Source organism: Eschrichtius robustus, chromosome 10 (genome assembly GCF_028021215.1).
Source record: "Eschrichtius robustus isolate mEscRob2 chromosome 10, mEscRob2.pri, whole genome shotgun sequence".
NCBI classification, from domain to species: Eukaryota; Metazoa; Chordata; class Mammalia; order Artiodactyla; family Eschrichtiidae; genus Eschrichtius; species Eschrichtius robustus.
This window is the reverse complement of record NC_090833.1, coordinates 42,964,394-42,983,731: the sequence shown is the minus strand read 5'-3', so window position 1 is coordinate 42,983,731 and position 19,338 is coordinate 42,964,394. Positions and strand designations below refer to the sequence as shown.

The following is a 19,338-nucleotide window of genomic DNA, read 5'->3' as shown; positions in this document are numbered from 1 at the left end:
TTGGCAGTTGACTGCTTCTGTAGTTAACATCCTTATAGTATGTATAGTTGATCAGTTTGATATCGACATATAAATATTTTAACTATTAAAATTAGTTGTGATAATCAAAAAACTTTTTTGTAGGCAGCAAATTGTATCTACTATTTCTTGGTAGTAAGGTTAGTTCAATATTAATTCCTCTTGATCCTTTACAAATATATTTAATGTTTTTTGAAGTGTGTATTTTTGAAAGTGGTTTATGTAGATTTTTTTATTAAATTTTTCCCCTTAGGTTTCACCGGTTATCATAAATACTGTGATTACCATAACTTCAGCACTTTATACAGCTAAGGAAACCATCCCACAAGAAACTGCTTCTTCTACAGCACATTTATGGGAAAAGAAGGATACAAAGAATTTAAAAATGTGGTTTCTTGAAGAACCGAATGAAGTTGAAAAAATAGCTCCCACAACTGAATTGGTACCCAAAGGAGAAATAATAAGAATGAACATTGATTCTATTTTTCTAGTTCTTGGGGCTGGAATTGGTCATCGAACAGTACCTATGCTTTTGGCAAAATCACGTTTCTCAGGGGAAGGCAAAAACTGGAGTTCCCTAATAAATCTCCACTGTCAACTTGAGCTAGAAGTAAGCATATGTAGTATTTTTCCAGATTTTATAACAAATAATGCTATACATGGACTATTTGGGGACTCTTACTTAAACATTTAAATTAAATTTATCCTAAGTATGATGTTGGTTCACAAAACTATTGGAAGAAAATGTACAAGTTTATGCCCTTGATATAGTTGTTTTTATGTGTATGTTACTTTTAGAGTACATGTCCATATTAAGTTTATGTTTCAGCTGATTTCATTCATCTTAAAGTTGATGATATTAATAGACAGTTGCTGAGTAGATGAAAAATTCTTAATTTTAAGAATTAAATTGAATATCCTTTTTCCTTTAAAATGATAATAGACTATTTCTTAATCTCTTCTAAAATAGTAATATAAAGAATGAGAAAAATATGCCTTATACTTTTATATAATGCAGAATCTTTATACTGTAGTGAGACTCCACCAAGGTCTTTCAGATTTTTGTGAGAGTCCTTTAGTTATATGGAAGATATTTGCTTTGAACCAACATATATTTTGCTTCAGAATTTATCTACATAGAATCATCCCAGAGATATTTCGCTTTAAATTATTAATTGAGTTGATGTCAAGTAGAAACTAATCTGATACTCTACCTAAGTCAATAAATATGAAAATTTATAAGCTGCTATAACATTTGTGTTGATACAGAGTTATATACTAATAGAGGTGGAACTGACAGACTAGATTTCAAGTTTCCAAATTTTAGCTAAAATTATCTGTATTTTGCAGAGGATTTGATCTAGGATGTCCAAGAAGTTCAGAGAATTCAAATAAGTGCATACTCATTGAATCATATGTTACTTGCCTCAAGGGCTTTCGAAAAGTCAGTGGAGGTAGACAGACATGTTTAAAAAATGTCAGTAGTGTTTGATAGATGAACACAGCTTTCGATGTTAAGCCCAGCCTGAAAGTCAAGGAAAGATACCTAAAAGAGAGTTTTTTTCTGGATTAAATTGTGAAGACTAGACCATGAAGTTAGCCAAGTGAGGAAAGCATGAGGAAACTAATGAATGGCATGTAGACGGTTTTCACATGGAAGAAATAGCACAGCCAAAAGGAACGCTGGTGGGAAACAGCATGGAAGATCATTTTAGAAAATACCAGAGTGCCTTATTTAAAAAATTAAAAATTCTCTCTCTAGGTACATTATTACAATGAAATGTTTGGTGTGTGGGAGCCTTTGCTTGAACCCTTAGAAATTGATCAGACTGAGGATTTTAGACCATGGAATCTTGGAATCAAGGTATTTTTGAAGTCTGAAAATTTTTTTCAAATATTGAGGATGTCCACATCACACACACTTTAATTTTAATCACAGCAGAGTTCAGGTATCTCATTATGAGCCTTTCCACATGCTTCCTTGTTTGACCTCTGAATGTAATTATCAAACACAAGGCCATTGCCTCATGGGCTTCTAATACGAATAATTATGTAACTTTTATTATGCGCTAGACATTGTTCTAAATAATCTACTTTTGCTTTAACTCTTACAACAAACCTCTGAAGAATATACAGTTTTAAACTTCATTTTAACATGTGATGGGACTGAAACTGTGGAAGTTAAAGGACTTCCATAAAGCAATAATACCGTTAAATTGGAAGAGGTGGAATTTAATACTGGCTTCAGAGTCCCCACACATAACCGTCATGTTAAAATATCGCTAGCATTTTCTTGAAGGTTGTTGTCTATCCCAAGTTTTCTTTGATCTCTGAAGGGTGTATATAAAGAAGAAAATATATTATTATTTGTTTGAAATATAGTGTGAATTTATGTAATCATATGAATCGGGACCTTTAGATGGATGAAATTGTGCTTCTGAAGCAAGAGACTGCAGCATTCCTAGCATATCTCCTCCCTAATAATGATTCAGTCAACCTGCAGACAAATGTTCAGTGGTTTAAAGCCAGTTAAAGGAACAGTAAAGGTGACTAGCTTGGCATATCCAGCTTTTTGTATTGAACCAGGACATTTGATTTTCCACATATTCCAGATAAAAGATTTGGATAAAGGAACTTCTTTGGCGGTTGTTAGGTCAGGATACACATAGGCAGTAGACCTGTGAGTTCTAAAAAGAGGTAGGTGGTATTGATTCACATGAGCCCTAGGTCCTAGCGGCACCGTTCTGCAACTATTGTTGGACTTTTAAAGTCCCTAGGTTTCTGTTCTTTATTTATAGCATTTATAGCACCAGTAGATTAAATGACTTTTCTTGCCCTGAATTTCCACATGCTATGATGTATGTGCTTCTAATTTTCATTCAGATGCTCCATGCATTTAGTAATTTTAGGGGTTTTTTTTCCCTTCTAAATTGTGCCTGCCATTTTAGTATAACTGAGGAGGAGGAGAATTTTTCTTCCAATACTGCTCCTATCCAATGCGATCTTAGTTGGCTGATGTCCAAGTAATTCCAAGTAAGGCAGTGGAACTGATAAAATGTATTGCTCTCTCTAATGTTGTCATTGGAATTTGTCTAATGTTTGCTTTTCCTTTGCAGAATGAGTTATGTTGTGCTCTTAGAAACAAATTTTTCTCATGTTTCTACAATTTATATTTTATTTTAGATGAAAAAGAAAGCCAAAAAGGCCATTGTTGAGTCGAGTACTGAAGAAGAAAATTACAAGGTACCAGAGTATAAAACTGTCATCACTTTCCATTCAAAAGACCAACTAAACATTACATTATCCAAATGTGGCCTTGTAATGTTAAATAATTTAGTCAAGGTAAGAAAAGTAACTTGAAACTTTAAACGTTGGTGTACTAGTCTGAGTTAACCCTTTTCTTCTATTGAACAAGAAGTTTTTTGTTAACTTAGTTATTTGTCATATGTCCATTAGTGTTCTGCTTGTTTAGTTTTCTACATTTGCTTTTATTTATGATAATTCTTTCTTATTAGGCATTTACAGAAGCTGCCACTGGATCTTCAGCTGCCTTCATAAGGGATCTAGCACCATTTATGATTTTAAATTCTCTTGGACTTAGTATCTCTGTTTCACCAAGTGACTCTTTTAGTGTGCTCAGCGTACCTATGGCAAAATCATATGTATTGAAAAATGAGGAGAGTTTAAGTATGGATTATATCCGAACTAAGGACAATGATCATTTCAATGCAATGACCAGCCTAAGCAGCAAATTCTTCTTCATTCTTCTTAGTAAGTGATAAATTACCTTCCTGGGGCTTTAATTTCTTTTAAGTTACATTTTGTATCCCATTTTACTCATTTGTGGTATCTCACAGGTTTTTTATCTCCTTTCTAATATTTTGCAAATTTTATTATTTCCTTTGCAGGGCTTTGGTTGCTGTTGTCACTTTATCTTTGTATTTCAAATTCTGACTTTCTTTAGCCACTGCTTTATTTAAAGTATGGTAATTTACTACTTTATGTTTTGGAGAGGAAAATTATTAAATCTCATCCTCAGTCAGCATTTACAGACTATAGCTATAGGTGGTTGTTTTAATCACTTTTAGTATATAACTCAGTAGAATTGCACCAGTTTTGCAACTGAACGAATTCAGAATAAGGTATGAATTCATGAAATGGCACAGGGTAATGGTTTTTGTGTTCTGCCTATTGAGGTAGAGGTTTTTTTCCTTTGTCCTTTATGTTTCCCAGAAGTTTTTCATTTTCATGAGAGGTGAAAGTAAATACATTTTTAAATTATCATAGTATGTAGTCATTGTGAAGTTAAATATTAAATAGTCCCAAAGCCTCACCGACACCACTTTCTGACACTCTGACATTTAAGTAGTTATGGAAGGGAGGATATTAGAAAGGTTAATTAGACATGGAGGAGGGGTACTAAAACTGATAGCTAATACTTTTTCCTAGTCAGGAAGTGATTCATAACAGTGGCTAGGTTTCAGGTGTTGTCCCAGCATTGTCCGTGAATTATTCTCATCAATTTTACCTCTGTTTGTTTTTAAACTAACATTTTTATGGGATAGTAGAGAAGAAGGTTATATAAATAGATAATTCACCCCAATGCAATATATGTATATATATATTAGATAATACTGTAAAATTTTAATCAAATCTTAGATATCACAAAGTGTCACAGGTTGGTGGAAAAACTTAAAAACTGAAAAATTGCAGCTACTTGGTAGTTGCCAATGACTGCCTGAATGTATTAGGCTCTGGTTATTATGACAGCAAACCAGAGGACAGTGTTCTTGTATTTTCTAGTAATTTTTCTTATCAGTCAGTTATTTTTAAAAGGTTATGTTGTTGTCTTAAGTTAAACTACTGAATGAGATTTCTTTTTCAATTAAAAACTTTTTGGGGGGCTTCCCTGGTGGCACAGTGGTTGAGAATCTGCCTGTCAATGCAGGGGACACAGGTTCGAGCCCTGGTCTGGGAAGATCCCACATGCCGCGGAGCAACTAGGCCCGTGAGCCACAGCTACTGAGCCTGTGCGTCTGGAGCCTGTGCTCCGCAACAAGAGAGGCCACGATAGTGAGAGCCCCGCGCACCGCGATGAAGAGTGGCCCCCGCTTGCTGCAACTAGCGAAAGCCCTCACACAGAAATGAAGACCCAACACAGCCAAAAATTAATTAATTAATTAATTATTTAAAAAATGAACTTTTTTTGGTAAAATGCTTTGAAGGTTTTAAATGAATGATGTAGATATGTATTGTGGATTCTTAAAATATCCCTTTGTGTAGATTTCAGTGATAATTATTCATAAGTTTAAGAAAGCATCTGATGTTTCTGGTTTAAAATGTCTACTTAGAATTAATATATGATGAATTATAATAAAAACTTTCAAACATGTATATTTAATTTAGCACCTGCTAACCACTCTACTGCTGATAAAATCCCTTTAACAAAAGTGGGACGACGACTGTACACTGTAAGACACAGAGAGTCTGGAGTTGAAAGATCTATTGTTTGTCAAATTGATGCAGTGGAAGGAAGTAAGAAGGTAACAATTCGCTCCCCAGTGCAGGTACGGAACGATTCATTTTTTTGTGAGGTCATATTGCGTATATTTGTATGCTAATTAAAAAAAAAAAAACTAAAGCAAATTACTACCAAAAGAATACAATCTGTAATAGAAATATAGCTAATAGCAAAAAGAATAATCATTATCAGTAATTACTCTAATACGAACAGATGTAGAATTTTGTTGAATGTACTTCTCGTAATTTTTACAGGAATATTTTGTAAATGTTTTCGGAATATTATTTTGTAAAAAAACAAAAACAAAAAAAATCAATATTTTGTTTTAGGTCTTTGTAGTATGTATTTATTCTTTCGTTTCAATTAGACAATACAGTGAGAGAAATTTTGTACACCTTTATTGAGGTAAAATTGATGTACAATAAACTGCATATGTTTAAAGTTGATGAATTTTGACCAAAAATACACATATGAACCTTCATCACAATCAAAGTAATAAACATACTTATCACCCCAAAAAGTTTCCTCATCCCCTGTCTCCCCATTCCCATGCATCCACTTATATGTTCTTGTGGGACATTAGTTACACAATATAGAATTTTATGTAAATGAATGAAGTACAGAATGGAGTCTGGCTTCTTTCACTCAGGATAATTTTGTGTGTATCAACTTTTGTGTATTAATGTTGTTGCATGCAGTTACATGTTGTTGAGTAGTAATCTATTCTATGTATATACCACATACCATTTTTAATGAATTTTTGTATGTGATATAAGGTGAGGGTTGAGGTTCATTTTTTTCCACTTGGCTATTCATTTGTTCTGACCAAGATTATCCTTTTTCCATTAAATTGCCTTGACACTTTTGTCAAAAATAAATTGACCATATCTCCATATCTGTGTGTGTTTATGTCTGAGGTCTCTAATCTGTTTCATTGATCTATTTATGTCAGTACCGCACTGTCTTGATTACTACTTTATCCTCAGTCTTGAAATCAGGTAGTACAAGTTGTACCACTTTGTTCTTTTTTAAAGTTGTTTTGGCTAGCCTAAGTCCTTTCCATTTCCATTTAAATTTTAGACTCAGGTTTTCAATTTTTATTTAGAAATTTTGATTAAATTGGCATTTTTAATACTGATTTTTGATTTTTTCTTGCTAGTAGAAATACATTTGGTTTTTGTATTAACTTGTATTATGCAACCTTACTAGATACATTTATTCTAGTAGCTTTTTTATAGATAGAGACAGTTACGATGTCTGCAGATAAAAATATTTTTACTTCTTCCTTTCCAATCTGATGTTTGTCTTATTTTCTTTTTTCTTGTTTATTGCACTGGGTAGAATCTCCAGTACAATTTGAATAGAAATTATGAAAGTGGATGTTTTTATCTTGTTCTCAGTCAGGAGAAAAGTATTCAGTCTTTGACCATTGAGTATATTTTGAGTTTTTTTGTTGTTGTTGTTCATGATCCCTCTGTTCCTAGTTTACTGAGAGTTTTTAATCAGAAATGAATGTTGCATTTTGTCAAATGATTTTCTCTGTTTATCGAGAGGATCTTTTAAAAAAATTGTTAATATGGTGAATTACATTGATTGATTTTTAATTATTGTATTAAATAATGATTGACTTTTAAATGTTAAATCAACCTTGCATTCCCAGGATAAACCTCATTTGGTTTTGAAGTATTAACCTTTTAATATATTGTTGAATTGATTTGCTAAATTCACGTTTAGAATTTTTGCATTTATGTTCATGAGGGGTGTTGGTATAGAGTTTTCTTGTAATGTTTTTCTTAAGTTTTTAAACCACGGGTTCACTTTAAGGGCTATTCATATTATCTGTCACTTCTTGAGTGAGCTCTTCTAGTAATTTTGTGTCTTTAATGAAATTTGTCAGTGAACTATTTTTGCTTTTACTTCACTTTTATTTTCACAGGGTGTAGAAATTTAGATTGACAGTTATTTTTTCCATACTTTTAGGATGTCGTTTCACTATTGACTGTATTACATTGTTTCTGACCAGAGTCTGCTGTTACTCTTAACCTTTGTTCTACGAAATGTGTGATTATACTTTTAAGATTCTTTTCCCTTTATTACTGGTTTTAAGAAATTTGGTTGAGATGAATCCTACATGTTTCTTGTACTTGAGTCTTTTAAGCTTCTTGAATCTGTGGATTTATAGTTTTCATCAACTTTAGAAAAAAAATGTTGCCATTGTTTCTTCAAATATTTTTTTCTGTCTTGCCCCTCTCTTCTCTTCTTCAAGTAGGTATATATTAGAGTGTTTAAACTTATGCTGTCTAATGCTCTGTTCACTTTTTCTTTCAGCTTCCCCCACCCCCATGTTTCTGTTTCGATAGTTTCTATTGTTATGTCTTTAAGTTCACTTTTCAATGTCTAATCTGTTCTTAATCTCATCCAATGTATTTTTATGTCTAGAAGTTCAACTTGCATTTTTATTTACATTTTCCATGTCTTTTTATATATCCTCAGTCTTTCCCCTAACTTTTGAACATATCAAGTATAGTTATATAAATGTTTTAATATCCTTGTCTACTAATTCTGTCATGTGTATCATTTCTTATTTGTTTCATTTTATTCATTTTTTTAATGGGTCATTTAAAAATTCTTTTTGTGTGTCTAGTAATTTTTTTTACCAGATGCTTAAAATTGTGAGTTTTACCTTGTCAGGTGCTTTAGATGTATTTGTATCCCTTTATGTATTCCTGAACTTAATTCTCCAACACAGTTATGTTAGTTGGAAAGTGATCCTTTCATTGCTTGTTTTAAAACTTTTTAGGTGAGACTCAAGCAGCCCGTAGCCTAGGGTTAATTTTGCCCCGCTAGTAAAGCACTGTAACCAATACCCTTTGTACTAAACAAGATTTTACCACTTTGGTCGGTGAGAAAAGGAACTGTGTGTCAGCACCAGAGATTGTTCTGCCTACGGCTTTTAGATGGATCTTTACTGAGCCTTAGATAGTGTACTCACGTGCATGTGCCAGACAGTACTGTACTGAAGTCTTGGGAACAGGGGGCACTCTTAAAGTCTCAGGAGTTCCCTCCCTGTAACTCTCACCTCTCCATGCAGCTATCTTCTCTCTCATATAATGCGCTGTTAGAGTAAGCCTCATTGGCTTTCCCACATTCCTATATCTATCTCTTCAACTCAGACTGGGCTCTGTTTGACTTCTCCTTCTCCACACAGTAATCCAGAAACTCTCCAGGCAGTAAGATGGGGTGACAATCTTAGGGCTTATCTTGGTGGAGTTTTCTTTCTTCCTCCCTCCCTCCCTCCCTCCCTTCCTTCCTCCCTCCCTTCCTTCCTCCCTTCCTTCCTTCCTTCCTTCCTCTCTCTTTCTCTCTCTCCTCCTCCCCCTTCTCTCCACCCTCTTTCCCCCCTCTTTCCCCCCCTCTCTCCCCCTCTCTCTCCCTCCCCTTTCTTTCTTTCTCTCCCTCTTTCTCTCTCTCTAGCCCTCCCTGCCTTCCCTTCCCTTCTCTTCCCTTCCCCTCCCCCTTCCCTTCCCCTCCCCCTTTCTTTCCTTCTCTCTTTCCCTCCCTCCCTCCCTCCTTTCCTTTCCTTTCCTTTCCTTCCTTTCCTTCCTTCCCTTCCTTCCCTTCCTTCCTGTGCCACCTTTTTGTCCATTACTTCATGTGTATTTTTTTCGCCTGGTGTTTTGGTTGTTTATATTGGGAAGTTATATCTGGTCTATATTTTTCCATCAGGGCTGAAAACAGAGGTTCCTTCTCTTTCATTTTTGATTTACGATGAACTGTATTAAAAGATGACAATTGGGCTGCTTCATTATTGTAGATTACTTTTGAATTTTATTAAATAGTAAAACATTAATGTTAAATTTCTTATAGGTACTTTTATAGAAATGAAAATATATGTCTCTTCTTTTAAATCGGTAGAGCAAACAGTTTATCTAGAAATAAAATATAGTGTAGTTAAGTTTATATATTTATCAATTCTTAGTTTGCACTCAGCATGTTTTATATTTTGGTATGATTTTTTAAATATAAAGATTTTAGTAAGATATAGAAATAATACAAGAAAATGGTGTTACTAACCAGTTTGTTTTTGTCTATCCCAAAGATAAATGTAAATGGAGGTTTATCTGATAATGTGTGTTAATCAAAATAATGTTAATCTTTTACATCACTGTTGTATGCTACTCACTGGGTGAGCTATTCTCTGCACACTCTTTGATTCAATGAGTAGCATACAACAGTGATGTAAAAAGGTAGACATTTGCCAGCCAATGGCTTGTTTTTCACTTTTATCATATAGACATCTAAAACTTTGATGTAATATTTTTCCTATTAATTTTCTACTATTTTTGTCTAAAGGAAAAGTTATTCCTTATATCAAAGTCAAGAAGATGTTATTTTCTTCTAAGATTTTTAAAGTTTTGTTTTCGAGATTCCTTTTCTCTAAAACTGAAAACTTTCCTTGTAATTTTTAGCAAAGATAGTTGCATGTTTGGATTTTATTTTCTAATTTATATGAGCAAGGTAAATATTGCCTGATAATTCCTTTGCTGGGATATTTAGATGGAATATTTTTTAAATGTCTTTAGATTCTTAGATTAATGGTACTAAATGTTACTTTTCTTTCCCAGATTAGAAATCATTTTTCAGTACCACTTTATGTTTATGGAGGGGACACCTTATTGGGAACGGCTTCACCTGGAAGTGAATTTAACATACCATTAGCATCTTACCGGTGATTTTTTTCTTTATCCTTTTGTTTGCCCTAAGGTCTCTTATAGACTTTTTAGTTTCTGATTTAGTAGTGATATCTATCTTTAAGTTATCAAACCATGATCAAATTTACCTTGTTAATATCTCATCTAACTTATTTAAGTTTTGGCACTCTTAGAAGATTTTTTTAAAGAAATATTATTTAACTTAATGTATATAATGTATATCCTATAAATTATCTATGCCTTCACTAGTAAATATAAATTACATGCTTGCAATATAACTATCATGGCTATAGTCATATATATTTATGATTTTTAAAAAATTTCTAACAGAGCATGATTGGTGGCTTCTAGATTTATTTACACTATTATGAAGTGATTTTTACTTTTCTAGGGTTTTATGATAGAATATTTTAGAAATTTCTTTAGAAAATGTAAAATATTTTATCTTTTAATCTACATATTTATCTATTAATTGTTCATTGATAGAATTGTAATGTAAATAGAGATAGACAGTTGATCCTTCAACAACATGTGGGTTAGAGGTGCTGACGCCCACGCAGTCAAAAATACACATTCAGTTGTCCCTCAGTATCCATAGACGATTGTTTCCAGGACCCACTGCAGATACCAGAATCCTTGGGTGCTCAAGTCCCATAGTCAGTCCTCCATACCTCTATTTCCACATCCATGGATTCAACCAACTGCTGGTCATCAAGTACTTTGTTTGCTGAAAAATGTCTGCTTATGAATGGACCCGTATAGTTCAAACCCATGTTGTTCAAGGGTCAGCTGTATAGTACATCAGTCTTAAATATTTAAAGTAATTAGATTAAATTTGATATAAAATCTTTAAAAAAATTTGATATAAAATCTTTTATGTATTAAGAAAGGACTATTAAAATTGTAACAGTACTAATGATGGGCTAGTCTCTTAATCATAGGCTTAATATTACAAACAAGTATTATTATTATTCAGGATATTTAATCTGGAATTGAAGATAATCTCTTTTAGGGAGATTAAACTCTCTTGGAGAATAAAAACTTCCTCAGAATAAGCATCATAGTTTGTTAAGTACCATTTCAAAACACACTCTAGACATGGACCTTTAGACCTATGCTACAGAAGGATGGAGGCAAAATTACAAGCAGTCCTAAAATATCCCTTACCTCTATTTATTCTGCCCCATACGTAGGAGTTCAAGATTGGGTCCCTAATGCTTAGAAGACAGCCTAGCAGTTTTAGGCACATATTTTCAGAGAGTAGACCTGCTCACTTTAATGAGTGTTTTATTGCCTAGACCTTCTAACCCTAATGAGTTTTATCGCTTAGTTCAGACTTGCTGAGGGAAAGAGTTATATTGTCTAGAGAACAACCACAAAATAGTTGTTTATAGTATCTGACCTTGTTCTAGAGAGGATTTGTTGTGAGTTATAAGACTAGATTAAAAAGTAGCATGTAAGATATGTTTAAAAGTTTCTGTGAGAAAAAAAAAAAAGTTTCTGTGAGGAAATCCATTTTGTCCTTGGATAATAAAAGTTAATGGCATTCTGCTTTATTTTTAATAAATATTACTATATATTTTGTGATTCTGTCCATAGAAGAGAAAAGTTAGGTCATTAGAGTATCTTTACACTTTTTTGTTCAAGGCTAAATATTTGTTACATGGAAGTTAATCTATCTTAATTAGAGTTATTAATGACTGACTAGCTTGGATTTCACATTAGATATTCTTCTAATCAAACGCTTAGATATAGATACTTTTATATTTAAGATGTGAGGTCTTAAATTAACAAATGAGTATCATTCTGTAGAATTTAAGTATACTTATTCTTAACTTTAATTCATTTAACAAGTATTTACCAAGTGTTTTGTTGTGTGGAAGGCACTACTGTAGGATACCAAGAGGAATTGGCATGGCTATTCCCCTTGAGAGATTGATATATAAGTACAGAAAGTAGAAAACAATGGGTTGTTGAGAATCACAGAAAAAGTTATAGTTGTAGAAAACTATGAAAAGGAAAGAAGGGATTAATGATTAACTCCTGAGAGACGTACATGAATTATAATTAAAATATAATAATGTGGAAATGAGTGGGGAAGGGCAATCTTAAATGGAAGGAATTGCATAACAAAGATAAGGAGGCATGAATGCACAGGATTTGTACAGGTCTATAAAAGACTAGGGGTTTGACTGGAATGTAGTGTGCATGTTGGAATATGAAATTTGAAAGGCTAAGTCCACATTGGGATAGTTGCTCGCTCATTGTCTTGCCCCCATTTATATAAATTTTATCTTCATCTTTAATATCATCTATTTCTTTCTTCCTCTCTCAGAACATTTGGTGTTCTTCTGTTTTAAGACCATTTACTGCATCAGCTCTTCTCACTCAAAACCTCTTGCCATTGATCATCTGTCTCTCATGTTTTCTCTTCATTCATTTCTTAAACTTTCCTTTAACCTTGCATATTTCTCTAGTTCAGCCCTACCCTTCAGAAAGAAAGCTTTTGGGGAAAATTGTGACCTCTGGAAAACACTCTGCAGCCAGTCTAGAAAGAGTTAACCACACTCTTCATGCCCTTAGTCTGCAGTGTACATCTGGTGGTTTTTTTTTTTTTTTGGGGGGGGTACCTATCACAGTGCAGTAGTTATCTTTTAACATTACATTTCCCATGTGATTGGTATCTCCTTAAGAGTAAAGAATGACTTACTCATTTGTGCATTTTCAGTTTTACCTTCTCATTGGTAAATAATAGTCCAATAAATGTCTTGATGGAAAAAAAATGAAAATTACAGAGAGAATGTAGAAGTAAAATAGGCTAAATCTGATAACTGATTTGACAGGTAACTATATCTATGTGTGTAAGGGGGGAATAAGGAAGAGTTAATATTATTTTATAGTCCAGAGTGCCAATAGCTGGAAGTTCCTGAAAAAAGGACACACAGAGAAGTGGGTGTGGAGGGTTCAGAGTTCAATCTAGCAATTTAAGGTACCATCCGACATCATTACAGAAATATGTAGTAGATATTTAAAATTTTGGGGACTAGAGCTTAAGAAAACAATCACAGCTAGAGATAGTATTGACAGTTGTCACACAGTAAAGGATAGTGTCACAATCATAGGTAATTAGTTTTACAAATATAAAAATACTTAAGTGTTTATACTTGGACACACCTTAGGTTTAAAAAAATTATTAAACCCAAAGTACAATTTGCAATGTAAACAAAGAATGTGATTTTTAAATATAAGGATTAATCATATGTGACACCTAATAATTTTAGTACTGTCTTCTTGCAACCACTTCTGCAACTATGCCCAACATTTCTGTAAAGCTAAGTATCTATTGAAAGCTTTCATTTGATTAACCTTGAAAAGCTGGTGATTAATTTTTCAGTAGAAATATATTTTTGCTTCACAAACTCAATCATGGTATGTACTTGGGACCACATATCCAGGAAAGCCAACTTCTTTAAGTTAAGTGTATACGTCACAGCTGTATGTGTGTTTTTTGCATATATGACCTGTATGATTATGTATTTTCTGAGAGAAACCAGTTATTATCTTGTAAACATACTTTTAAGACAGCAAGTTTGTAAGAAAAATATTCTTCTCTTGGAAGCCAAATAACTTGATTGGTTTCCAGAAAGTTAAGATGGAAATTGGTATCTGTATGTCTATCTTACCTATCTCTAAGAAGAATGTGAAAATATAAAAATTTATTACAATAGTATGGAGGGAGATAATTTCATTGTTCTGAAGCTGTAATCAAACAATTAAACATATATTTTCTTTTAAAGCATTTTAAAGTGTATTGTTTAATCTTTTATGTAGATCACTCCTTTCCCTGAAGCCAGAAGATGAGGATTATCAAATGTGTGAAGGAATTGATTTTGAAGAAATTATAAAAAATGATGGCACTTTTCTCAAGAAGAAATGTAGATCTATAAACCCTTCCAAGAAGCCATTTATCATTAATATTGTCCCAGAAAAAGATAATTTGACATCTGTGCAAGTGTATTCAGAAGATGGTTGGGACTTACCATATATAATGCATTTGTGGCCACCTATTCTACTCCGAAATCTTCTTCCTTACAAAATTGCTTATTATATAGAGGTATTCTGGAATTTTTTAATGCCCTCCTGTCTTTGATTTTGTAGTTTTAGTTATTTAAAGTTATGAACAATAAAACAATGTTTTAAAATTCTAATAAAAATTATAGTACTGGTGAATAGACAGTACAGATATTCTTCAAATGGAAAAGAAATCATGTTATATGAAAGAAGATTAAAAAAAATTTTTTTCCACTGATTTACCTTAGAAATCTGGTTACTAAGTTGAATATAATTCATATGCACAAATATGATATGCCATTTTAAAAATCATTTATGAAAGTAATAGATATTCCTGTAGAAAATTTTAGAAAATAAAGATTATTAATATTGTCTATAATCACATATTCTGAAGGTAGCACTTCTGATGAAGTTATTTCAGTTCTAAAATATATATTTATATTATATATATTTTTTTCAGTCTTTTCCATGCATGTATATTTCATGTATGTTTAAAAGATGGATACTAACTTTTCAAACATGTATGAGAATTAGTATTAAAATAATAGTACTAGACTTAAAACTTGCTACGTTATATTATTCTTGTGCTAATTTTCTAAAAGGATTTTATACCCTGTAAAGATGCTTTTTCTTTTAAATACTCTTTTTTTTAAGATATTACATCTGATTCCTTCCTGTTGCTATAACAGGAATCTCTCCATCTTAGGATTTTAAGTAAATATTCCATTTGCCATTGCTTGTCAAATATAAGAAAGTAGTTCTTCATTGTAGTATATTATTCGTTTTATTGCAGTCTGTTAAGTATTAATTATTGCGATTTACTATATGTTTACACTTTTCTGTTGAATTTTTTTTCGGAGTGGGGGAGTGAACACATCTATGGTTTAAGAATATCTGTTTTCCATATGGTTGACAGATAACATAGTGGTTAAGAATTTACACTTTGCTGTCAGATAGATTTGAGATTGAATCCTACCTCTATCACTAACTAGTGCTATGTCTTTAGGTAAGCTACATTATCTTTCTAAATCATTTGTCCTAGCCTATAAAAGGGAGATAGTAATAAAACTTTCATGATTGGGATATGGGGAAAATCAAATTAAATAATGTTTATAAAGGACTTAGCACAGTGCCTGACAGGCACATGGTTCCCATTTATTTACCTCTCTAGCACCACCAGTACTACTCTTCTATTTTGTGGAACATGTCAAGTGTTGATAGCTTACATTGTTTTTGCTTTAAGTAATTTAAAATCTTAAGGTGAAGAGATTCCTATGTTATAGCAGGAGGGAACCAGATTAGAGTTGCTGGATAAACAGGTGAAATACCCAGATGGACTGTCTATCTATGTTGCATTTTAATAGAACTTTTAACTTGATGCTTTTAGGGATCACATTCTGTTTGCTAGTTTCCAAAGGATATAATCACTTTTTAGAAAGACAGTTTAGCTGCGGTGTGGAGAAGGGCTTAGAGGAGATAAGAGCAGTTAGGAGACTCTTAAAGGGAGAGGTCACAGTGACATGAACTAAGGTAATGCAAGTGTGGGTGGAGAGAAATGAACAGTTTTGAGAGCTACGTAAGATGCAGTATAAACTGTGATTGGAAATGGGTTATGAGAGTTTGTTTAAAATCAAAAATGGGAGTTAGTAGGGATTGCTTATTTTGGATTACGTACATTTTTCATTATTTTGTAGTTTTCACAACTAAAATCACTGGTGGATAAGATTTTTGTTTTACTAATTATAGTGTTTTATAATCTTCATTAGTGCCAGCAGAATTCCACACTATATTATTTAATCTTATTTTCACAATAGTCCTTTGAAGTAGATCATTTAGACCATTTTACAAATACAGTAACTCAAATCTCAATTTATAGAAATTTACACAGTTGACAGAGTTAGAACTTGAACATAAGTCTTCTTTTTCTGACAGATATTTCAGAATCATTTGTATAGCATTTGGAATCATTAAATAGAATATTTTGGTGTATTATTCTGAAACATTAAAAATTTACTGTATTTTTTTTTATTATAGGGCATTGAACATAGAGTTTTTACTCTACATGAAGGCCGTTCAGCCCAGATTTGTACTGTACAGTTGGATAAAGCCAGGCTGCATTTAAAATTACTTGACTATCTTAATCATGATTGGAAAAGTGAATATCATATGAAACCTAATCAACAAGATATTAGTTTCATCAGTTTTACTTGTGTTACAGAAATAGAAAAGACTGATTTAGATATTGCTATCCATGTGACTTATAATACTGGCCAGACAGTTATGGCATTTCATAGTCCTTACTGGATGGTCAATAAAACTGGTCGAATGTTACAGTATAAAGCAGATGGAATTCATCGAAAGCATCCACCTAATTATAAAAAGCCAGTTCTCTTTTCTTTTCAGCCAAAGCATTTTTTTAATAACAATAAGGTATGTGAAGTTTTTTTGACTTTCATTCTTCTTTATCTACTTATCACTCCTTTTTGTGTGTTTAGAAGAATAAAATATTATGAAATAGGTAGAGATAACATTTGTGAAATATTTGAGGTTAAAAAGATTAGAATTTAGTCTTGGGAAGGGTTTAGTGCATTAACAGTATAATATTAGGTTAGGCTAAAAAGCAAAAAATATATCAACTTAGGTAGGAATTTTTAAAGGTACCTAAATACTAATATATTTGAAATATTTTTTTCTAGGTTCAGCTTATGGTAACTGATAGTGAATTGTCAGATCAGTTTTCAATTGATACTGTTGGTAGTCATGGAGCTGTTAAATGTAAGGGCCTGAAAATGGAATATCAAGTGAGTTCATTTTTTTTAAGCTCTACTGAGTACTTAATTTTTATAAGGATGTTATGATAATGGAATAGTTTTTGAAATGTTGCTATTTTTTTTTCCCTGTAGGTTGGTGTCACTATAGATCTTAGCAGTTTTAACATTACCAGAATTGTCACATTTACACCCTTTTTTTTGCTTAAAAACAAAAGTAAATATCGTATATCAGTGGCTGAAGAGGGAAGTGATAAATGGCTCTCTCTTGATTTGGAGCAGGTGGGTAGATGAATTTCAAAAAGGTACCTCTTTAGATTTTCATTTTTCCTTGAAGTTTGATACATGAAATCACTATGTAATCTTTTAACTCTCCACCCCCACCTCCCAATTTTGTTTCAGTTCCATGAACATTTGAGTATTTATTTGTATCAGAATAAACCAAGTAAATGATTTAATTATTAAAATCCGAACATTGTCATCTAGGAATGCGTTGCTTGATAAGAGAGGTAGACATTTAATAATTACTAACCAAATGTCGTTAAATACGGCAGTAGAAGACTGGGTAAAGTATAAATGCAGCAAAGAGAAAGAAATTATTTATTCTCTTTAGGAAGCTGTTAGAGATGCCTTTATAGGGTAGGTTAAGCTAATTATTTTAGGAAGACAGTAGTGTCTTAGGAATGAAATTTTGATTCTACTCTATCTGTAGCTATTAGGTCTCTGGGTAAGAGCTTTCTGAAAGACTGCCTGAGGTTAATAGAATACTTCTGAAGAAATTTTATTTTAAGTATGTTAGGATTATTAGAGAAGTGTTTGCTATTTTTATTCATTATGCCTTTTTGCTTTGAAACCATCTTTCTGGAATCATTATTCTTGACGTACATCCTTTGGCATTTCCTTTAGAGCTGATTTGGAGGTAAATACCATCAGTTTGTGTTTATCCATAAAAGTTTTAATCATCACCTTTCTTTTATGATACTTTTTCTTGATAATCAATTCTATTTTTTTTCAACATGTTGTAGCATTTATTATATTCTGGCTTCCGTTTTTGTTGAAAATTCTGCTGTGATTCTGTCATTTCTCTGGAGGTTATCTTTCCTTTTTCTCTAGCTGCCTTCACAGTCTTCTCTCTGTCTTTGATGTTCTGCAGTCATACTGCTGTTTGTCTGCATGTGGGTTCCTTTGATATATCCTGCTTGAGATACTTTATTCCTAGACCTGTGGATTAATATATTTCATACCTTCTGTAAAATTGGCAGCTATTGTCTCTTTAAATACTACCTCTCTTCTGTTCGTCCATTTCCTCTCTCTGGGTCTTTAATCAGATTTGTTCTAGACCTTCATATTCTTTCTTCCATATATCTTATTATCTTTTTTATATTTTCTATCTGTATAACTCTTTGCTTCATTCTGGATAAATTCTACATACATATTTTTCATAGATTTTCACTTTTACTATATATATTATACAGTATATATATATATGCTATTTGAGCCTTCAACTGAGCTTTTTATTTGAATAATTATATTTCTCATTTCTAGAAGTTGTACCTTTTTTCATGTTTGCCTGTTCATTCATTCTTTCAACAATATTTATTGTGTACTCCTTATGTGCCTTGTGATACATCTTTTAACAAAACCACAAGTACCTGTCCTTGTGTAGTTTACATTTCAGTGGGAGTGTGGGGAAATCATTAAATGGATAATACCATAGTCAACTAGTAAAATACATAGTATGTTTAAAGGTGACAGGTCTAATAGGGAAAAAGGAAATAAGACAGGCTAAGAGGTGTTAAGAGTTCTAATGAGCAAGAAGTGGGCTATAATTTTACATAAGGTGGTCAAGGATAGGACTTACTGAGGTCACATTTGAACAAACTTGGAGAAAATGTGAGAGGTACACTTGTCAAGAGTTCAGCTGAGTTGGAGCTGAGCTGCCAGGTACAGGAATAGCTGATAAAGACAACAAGCCAAAATGAAAGTAACACTCAGGAATTTAATCACTTACTGCAATAGTATAAGTAAGAGGCTAAACTGAAGAAAGCACCACCTCCCCTTGTACCATTTTTCCTACGGAACAACATTAGTTAGGGGTGAGGTGGATCAGGGAGGGTAGTGTCATTGTCAGGGGAGCCCTGAACAAATAGCTCTTACTGTTTTATGGATCTGGGGGTGGCAGAAAACAAAGGGGAAGGGCTAGGAATGGGAAAGTACTGAGCACCGAGTCAGAGTAGAGAAAAAGCAT

At 32.7% G+C, this 19,338-nt stretch overlaps 1 protein-coding gene across 4 annotated transcripts in view; it reads left to right on the top strand.

Annotated features, from left to right (window-relative positions):
• Positions 1-19,338, top strand: part of VPS13A (vacuolar protein sorting 13 homolog A) — a 258,051-nt gene that overhangs the window by 179,567 nt on the left and 59,146 nt on the right. For all 4 annotated transcript variants that reach the window (XM_068551844.1, XM_068551843.1, XM_068551845.1 and 1 more), the window contains 10 exons: positions 272-628; positions 1,781-1,882; positions 3,202-3,360; positions 3,534-3,789; positions 5,425-5,585; positions 10,165-10,268; positions 14,083-14,365; positions 16,357-16,752; positions 17,019-17,123; positions 17,226-17,372. In XM_068551844.1, the coding sequence (XP_068407945.1) occupies positions 272-628; positions 1,781-1,882; positions 3,202-3,360; positions 3,534-3,789; positions 5,425-5,585; positions 10,165-10,268; positions 14,083-14,365; positions 16,357-16,752; positions 17,019-17,123; positions 17,226-17,372 (2,070 nt within the window). The remainder of the gene's footprint in view (positions 1-271; positions 629-1,780; positions 1,883-3,201; positions 3,361-3,533; positions 3,790-5,424; positions 5,586-10,164; positions 10,269-14,082; positions 14,366-16,356; positions 16,753-17,018; positions 17,124-17,225; positions 17,373-19,338) is intronic.